Source organism: Musca vetustissima, unplaced genomic scaffold (genome assembly GCF_032173495.1).
Source record: "Musca vetustissima isolate MV318-11 ecotype Yass unplaced genomic scaffold, APGP_CSIRO_Mvet_v1 utg64310, whole genome shotgun sequence".
In the NCBI taxonomy this organism is placed as follows: domain Eukaryota; kingdom Metazoa; phylum Arthropoda; class Insecta; order Diptera; family Muscidae; genus Musca; species Musca vetustissima.
In genome coordinates this window covers 62,159-70,223 of record NW_026874537.1, presented here as the reverse complement: position 1 = coordinate 70,223, position 8,065 = coordinate 62,159, and the positions used below count along the sequence as shown (strand labels likewise).

Genomic DNA, 8,065 nt, shown 5'->3' with positions numbered 1-8,065 from the left:
TGTTTTTCGGAATCCGAATTCAAGCTTTTTATACAAACATGTACTAGGGGCTGATGGTTCGGATGTTTCGTTTTCATTTTCGTTCAAAAAGTAATTTTGGCATTTTCAGTTTCGGTGTTGTTGCTGCATTTGTTGTTGTTAGTTTCCATTGGCTGGTGAGCCACCTTGATGGTGGTGGTGATGATGATGATGATGGCCCATGCTGCTCGGTTGGTTGCTCGCCGTTGTCGGACTGTTTTGGGGGTCTGTTGTGATGATCATGACGTCGTAAAGCCCGACACAATGATCACTTCCCAAAATATAAATAGATCTGCAGTGGTGAAATGTGGGTAGTTATATTAGAAGACCTCAACAGAGGCAGTCATACATTTGGTGCTAAATACACATTAAACGCGTCAACATAGCGGGGGGATTACAAATATGAGATCCCTACAATTATTGGTGGGTGTTCGTTCAAGTGATATTGGATATACACAATAAATTATTAAAAAAATAAAATAATAATAATAAAAAAACATTTTTTATGTTTAAAAAATATTCGAAAAATAATAAAATGATAAATGACAATTGTGGAATATAAATAAAAAAAACTCAAAATTTAATAATGTGAAAATTAAAATACAAAAATTATAAATAATATGAAATATGACAAAAAATGGAAAAAAAACTGAAAATATTTTGAAAACAAAAAAATATTTATAAAATTTAAATAAGTAGAACCCACAATTCGATGTGTAATGCTGAAGAAGGCGCTTCATAAAAGATATATTAACCTGCTGATATAAACTATAGACATATATTGAAAAAATAAAAAAAAAACATTGCCATAATATTAAATAATAATCAAAAAACAAAAAATTCAAGCCAAATATTTGGATTTTTATAAAAAAAAACTGATAAAAAGAAAATGTTAAATTGCTTCGAAATTGTCACTAATGGATAGTACGCTATATTGTATTTTAAATGAGAAAAATAAGGATGTGATAACCAAAATTATTTTTTGCATCAAAAAACCAACTATATGTTAGTACTGTAATAAACAGTGCAAGAACATAATGTATATTTTGTTTAAAATTTGGCAATTATCGTATATCCATATATATTGGTATAGGTTTCAAATTGTTCAAATATATTTCATAAAAGATCCTTAAAACTTTAAGACGCTAAAAAATGTAAACTCCTCTTAAAAAATAAAATTCAAATAAAGTCTTTATAAATACAAAAAAGAATAAAATAAATTCTTCTAAATTCTTTAAACAAATCACTGACAAATATGCCTTCAAAATTCCTCGCTTTATTTTCCCAAAATTCTTAAAATTTATATCTCAAAAAATCCCAACATAGGAGCTTGAAAATTAAAATTTCTAAATAAAATATTCCTAACAAAATTAAACATTCCCAGCATATTCGTAAAAAGACATTTATCAGAAATCAATATTAGAGCTTCCAAAATTCTTAAAAAATATATTTCTTGAAAAATACTAAAAACTATTCCTTAAAAATCACGCTTTATGCTCTAACATTCCTTAAAATAATTTCCTCCAAAAATATCACCTTGCTATATATTCCTTAAAAAATTTCTTTAATTATCGAAACTTATAGCTCCTGTATTCCATTATCCTTCCTTCACTTCAAAAATATCCAAATTCTTTATAAAATCTTGAAAAAAAAAATATTCCTTGAAAAATCTAGAAAAAAATCCAATTTTTGAATCCCCAAAATTTTCAAAAAAAATTAAGCTTATTATCCTACATTCCTTAAAAATATATTCATTTAAAAATCCACACTTTGAGTCCAAAATTTTTATAAAATCTTGAAATTTAAAAAATATTCCTTGAAAAATCTAGAAAAAATCCAATTTTTGAATTCATAAAATCTTAAAAAAGTTAAGCTTAATGCTCCTACATTCCTTAAAACATATTCCGAAAAAAATATTAATTTAAAAATCCACACTTTGAGTCATCAAAATTTTTATAAAATCTTGAAATATATTCCTTACTTGCTATATATTACTTAAAAAAATCTTTAATTATCGAAACTTATAGCTCCTGTATTCCATAAAAAATCCACACTTCAAAAATATCCAAATTCTTTATAAAATCTTAAAAAAAATATTCCTTGAAAAATCTAAAAAAAATCCAATTTTTGAATCCCCAAAATCTTCAAAAAAAATTAAGCTTAATGCTCCTACATTCCTTAAAACATATTCCGAAAAAAATATTAATTTAAAAATCCACACTTTGAGTCCTCAAAATGTTTATAAACTCTTGAAAAACTTCACACTTCCTTATAAAATCTAGAAAAAAATCCTTTAATAATTCTTAAAAAAATATATAAATATATTCCCACAAAAAAATCTTGAAAAAATATTTATTGAAAAATCCCGAAATTCTATAAAAATAATCTTTTAAACATATTCCTTTAAAATCCTCTTCCGACAGGCTCCCAAAAATATTCCTTTAATAATTCTTAAAAAATATAAATATATTCCTACATTCCTTAAAACATATTTGAAAAAAATATTAATTTAAAAATCCACACTTTGAGTCCTCAAAATTTTTATAAAATCTTGAAAAAAAAAATTTCTTAAGATATCAACGCTTTAAACTTCCTTATAAAATCTAGAAAAAAATCCTTTAATAATTCTTTAAAAAATATAAATATATTTCTACAAAAAAAACCTTAAAAAACATTTCTTGAAAAATCCCGAAATTCTATAAAAATAATCATTTAAACATATACCTTTAAAATCCTCTTCCGATAGACTCCCACACTTCCTTATAAAATCTCCACACTTCCTTATAAAATCTAGAAAAAAATCCTTTAATAATTCTTAAAAAATATAAACATATTCCTACAAAAATTTTTGAAAAAATATTTCTTCCTTTGAAATCCTCTTCCGATAGACTCCCAAAAATATTCCTTTAATAATTCTGGTCACCTAAAAATATATTTATATTTTTGGCTCTACAAAAAAATCTTGAAAAAACATTTCTTGAAAAATCCCGAATTTCTATAAAAATAATATTTTAAACATATTCCTTTAAAATCCTCTTCTGATAGACTTCCAAAAATATTCCCCACACTTCCTTATAAATTCTCCACACTTCCTTATAAAATCTAGAAAAAAATCCTTTAATAATTCTTAAAAAATATAAACATATTCCTACAAAAAAAATCTTGAAAAATAGTTCTTCCTTTAAAATCCTCTTCCGATAGACTCCCAAAAATATTCTTCAATAACCCACCTCTTCAATGGTCACCTAAAATATATGTTCTTAACCAATTCACGCTTTAAAAAAATATCCACGTTCTTCTTGACCCTTTATAAAAAAATATTCCACTCCCCTTTTGGCACTTCCTAAAAAACCTACGTTTATTTTGGCGCTTTAAAAAAATTAATACACCTCTGTTAGTCCTTTAAAAAATATTCTTAAAAAATCCACGCTTTTTTGGCTCTTTAAAAAAATTACTACGTGTCTGTTGTTCCTTTAAAAATTATTTTTAATAAAAACACGGGTCTGTTGGTCCTTTTAAAAATAGGCTTTAAAAAACTACACCTCTGTTAGTCATTAAAAAAATATTATTTAAAACCTCACGCGTCTGTTAGTCCCTAATTTGGCTCTTTAAAAAAATTACTAGACCTCTGTTAGTCATTTAAAAAATATTCTTAAAAATCCACGCTCTTTTGGCTCTTTAAAAAAAATACTACGCGTCTGTTGGTCCTTTAAAAATTATTCTTAAAAAACCACGCCTCTGTTGGTCCTTTAAAAAATAGACTTTAAAAAAACTACACCTCTGTTAGACATTTAAAAAATATTGATTAAAAACTATATATAAGACTTAAAAAATAAGAAAACACCCCTCTGTTATTCCTTTAAAAAATATTAATCTCTTTTAAGACTTAAAAAAAATGTAGTCTTTTGAAAATATTTTTTAAAAATTATGGCCTTTTAAACAAAAATTCTTTAAAAAATCTACTTCTCTTTTGGCTTTAAAAAAATTTACGCTTTTGTTGGTCCTTCGTTAAAAAATATTTTTTTAAGAAATATTCTCTCTCTTTTAACTTTAAAAAATTACAAATATTATCCTCTTTTAAGACTTAAAAAATTTAAAACCCGCATTTAAAAATTATTTAGAGAATAAAAAATTAGAGTGGATTTTGTTAAAGAATATTTCATTAAACGACCCTAAAGAGATATTCTTTATAAAATCCACGCCCTTGTTGATCCTTTAAAAATATTCTTTAAAAAATCCACGTTGCTGTTTGTCCGTTAAAAAACCACGTTACTTTTAGTCCTTTGAAAAATATTTTTTTAAAAATGCACGTTTCAGTTTGTCCTTTAAAAATATATTCTTTAAAATCCATGCCTTTTTTGGCTCTTTAAAAAAAAAACAAACGATTAAAAAATCCACGTTTTTGATGGTCCTTTAAAATGTATACTAAGAAATTCACACCTCTGTTGGTCCTTAAAAAATCCAACCTCTATTGGCCCTGTAAAAAAATATTTTTTAAAAATCTACGCCTTCGTTGGCATTTAAAAATTATTCTTTAACAAAAATACTTCAAAAACTCCACCTTTTTCCCGGTCTTATATGCCTTAAAAATTAAAAAAAATACAGGGTTCTATTGTTCCTTAAAACAAAACACAACTCTGCTGGTCCACGATTCTGTTGGTCCATTAAAAAAAATTATGTAAAAAATTCACGGTTCTGATCGCCCCAAATATCAAAATCTGGTTTGAAGATATTTTAGTTCTACGGTAGGCTGTTTAATAATTATTACTTATTCGTACCATATTAATTTTTATTTTTTCAATGCCCTAAAAAAATATAACATCATAGCGTTTTCTACCATTCCCTTCGAAATGTGAAAAGCAAAAACAATTTATCACATTAGCATATTATTTGATAATTATAACATTGCATAAATTATTTCAAATAAAAAAATATATTAAACAGTAGCTAAATAGATTTATGACTTAATTTTAAATACCCTACGGTTTTATTTGAATGTCGTTAAATATTTATGAGTTATAAAACACTCAATAATATGTGTTCGATTTTATGTAGTCTTGTAGTTGTTTTGTTGTCTTCAAAATATTCAAAAAGCTAAAAATGCACAATAAAATCGATTAAAATTACACTATTGTCATTCATTAAAAACAAATTAAAAACTAGCAGCAACAAAAACAATTTAATTTGATACGCTAATTATCAACAAAGGCACAGGTTTAATGAATGTCTTCAAGCCAGCTTGGTGTTAACATAAGTACAATAAAAATTCGAAGCTTTTTTTTAAGACAACTTAAATTAGAGACTAATTTAATTATTTAACGACATAACAAATTGTTGTATTGTAAATTTCAATGTCAAAAAAAACTTATGAGCTCTTTTTTTTAAATTAATTAAATGAAAATTACAAATTATAATTAATGACATCTGGATAAATCAAAACACGTGCTGTAAATAATACCTACATATATGTATATGTTGGTTTGTTATACCCTTCGCCACACTGTGGTACAGGGTATTATGTCTTTGTACGTATGTTTGTAACAGGCAAAAATAATCGAGATACACCCATGGTTCCTTTTGAGAATATGCATAGAATCACTTTCTAAGTCGATTTATGCATGCCCGTCCGTCCGTCTGTCCATGTTAAATTGTAAACAAAGTACAGGTCGCATTTATGATCCGAATTGGATGAAATTTGTCACAGCTCATTTGTTTGGCCCACGGACGAACCCTATTGAAATTGGGGAAAATCGGTTCAGATTTAGATATAGCTCCCATATATACTTTCGTCCGATTTAAGGTAAATGGTGCACCAAAGTCCCTATATATTTTTCGATTTGCATGAAATTTGGCACAGCGTAATAAATAAGGTCATGAATGATGTGAGCAAAGTTTCGCGAAAATCGGTTCAGATTTAGATGTAGCTCTCATATGTATTATCATCCGATTTAAGGTAATTGGTGCACCAAAGACCCTATATATCTTTTGATTTGCACGGATTTTGGTATAAGGTACTGAAGTAAGTCAAGAATGATGTTGCTGAGCTTCGTGAAAAGATCCATTGCTAGGCCGATTGACACATCGTACTGATGTTATATAAATTAGTCTCTGGAAAGTTTCCCTGAAATCGGTTCAGATATATATTTATAACAAAACGCGTCGTCTGTTAGGATACATATGTAAAATATACCCAAAGTGGTGAAGGGTATCATATAGTCGGCCCAGTTCGACTTTACTACTTTCCTTACTGGTTTTATGTGAATAATTTATGTCAAAATTAGATTCATGGAAAATTAAGATTATAACTGACAAATATATTTATAAAAAATCAAGCTTCTAAAAAATTGCCCAAAATAAATAAATTCTCTAAAAATTCAATCTTCTGTCAGTCCTCTTAAAATTCAGACTGATAATAGTCCTTTAAAATCCTCGATACTGATAGTTCTTTACATAAAATCATGCTTTCCTTGGTGCTTAAAAAACACGACTCAATTGATCGGTTGAAAAAAATAAAAAAAGAAAAAAAATAAAAAAATCTATAAAAAATATTTTTATTTAATTTTTGTAACTATTACATATTATTTATTCCATTTCTAATAATTCTCCCTATTTCTTTCTCCCTCACTCTCAAAATCTCCATTTACAGCTCTTGGGTGCCAGCTGTGCTCTCATTGTCAGCTTCGCCTTTGCCCATCCGCCAGAGGGTGTCTGGAAAAAGAAACTCACATGGAAAGAAGATTGGGTACAAGTTTGGAAGACGGTCAAAAAAGAAGCCTGGGAAACCAAATGGAAAAAGGTACAAGTACCCATTTGGAAAGAGGTCAAAGTACCCGTCTGGAAAGAAGAACAAGTACCCGATTGGAAAATTGTGAAAAAACCCCATATCGAAGAACGTGAAGTTCCCGCATGGAAAGAAGTTAAAGTACCCGAATGGAAGAAAATCACCAAACCCATTTGGAAAGAAGTACAAGTTCCCGTGTGGAAGGAGATCCAAGTTCCCGTCTGGAAAGAAATTCAAGTACCCGTCTGGCGTGAAATAAAAGTGCCCGTTTGGAAAGAAATCCAAGTACCCGTTTGGAAGGAAATCCAAGTGCCCGTTTGGAAAGAAGTACAAGTACCTGATTGGAAGAAAATGTTTGTACCCGAATGGGTCAAGATGGGCATACCCGGTGAAAAATACCTCGGCAAAGATCACGAAGGTTGGGAATACACCAGTCACGATTTGTGGCGCAAGAAGCTGATATGGAAACCTGTCTGGAAAAAGGTTTGGCGTACCGAAAAGAAGCAAGAATGGAAAACCGAAAAGAAACAAGAATGGAAAACCGAAAAAGTCCAAGAATGGAAAATCGAAAAGAAACAAGAATGGAAAACAGAAAAAGTGCAAGAATGGAAAACGGAAAAGAAACAGGAATGGAAGACCGACAAAAAACTCGAATGGAAAGTTGAATGGATTCAAGTTTGGAAGCCGGTAAAGAAACAAATTTGGATTAAGGAGAAGCGTGAAACATGGGTCGAGGAGAAAGTACAAATTTGGCGTACCGAAAAGAAACAAGTCTGGGCCACCGAGAAGAAACAGGCCTGGAAGGATGAATGGAAGGCAGTGCAAGTGCCCGTCTGGAAGGAGGTCAAAGTGCAAGAATGGAAGAAGGTGTGGAAGCCAGTTTGGGAAAAAGTGTGGGTGCCCACACCACACCATGAACATGGTTGGGATTAAATCCATCCACCCTTTGCACCACCTCATCTTCATCAGCATCACCATCTATCTAGGTAGAATAGTTAAGTAAGACAAATCATCAGATTTTTTTACTAAAGCCGGTTCCCGTCAACTCCAAGGTTACGAGCCCGTGGACAAAGTAAAGTTTGGATGCCACAGTACTGAAATCATTTATGTTTCTTAAACTCTCGTCTCTCTCATCAGTGTTTATAAATTATTATTTAAGTTATTATACTCATTTTGTGTCTCCCACACACTATCTTTCTCTCCCTCCATAAACTTTTTCTGCCATTTGAAAAAATTAAATTTCAAATTTCTTTTTCTATTCTTTTT

The 8,065-nt window shown here is 29.2% G+C and overlaps 1 protein-coding gene across 1 annotated transcript; it reads left to right on the top strand.

Moving 5' to 3' along the window:
- Positions 1-339: 339 nt before the first annotated feature.
- Positions 340-7,758, top strand: LOC133334356 (uncharacterized). Its single transcript, XM_061542654.1, has 2 exons — positions 340-441; positions 6,665-7,758. The coding sequence occupies exons 1-2, from the start codon at positions 421-423 to the stop codon at positions 7,730-7,732; spliced, it is 1,089 nt and encodes a 362-aa protein (XP_061398638.1). The 5' UTR covers positions 340-420; the 3' UTR covers positions 7,733-7,758.
- Positions 7,759-8,065: the final 307 nt, after the last annotated feature.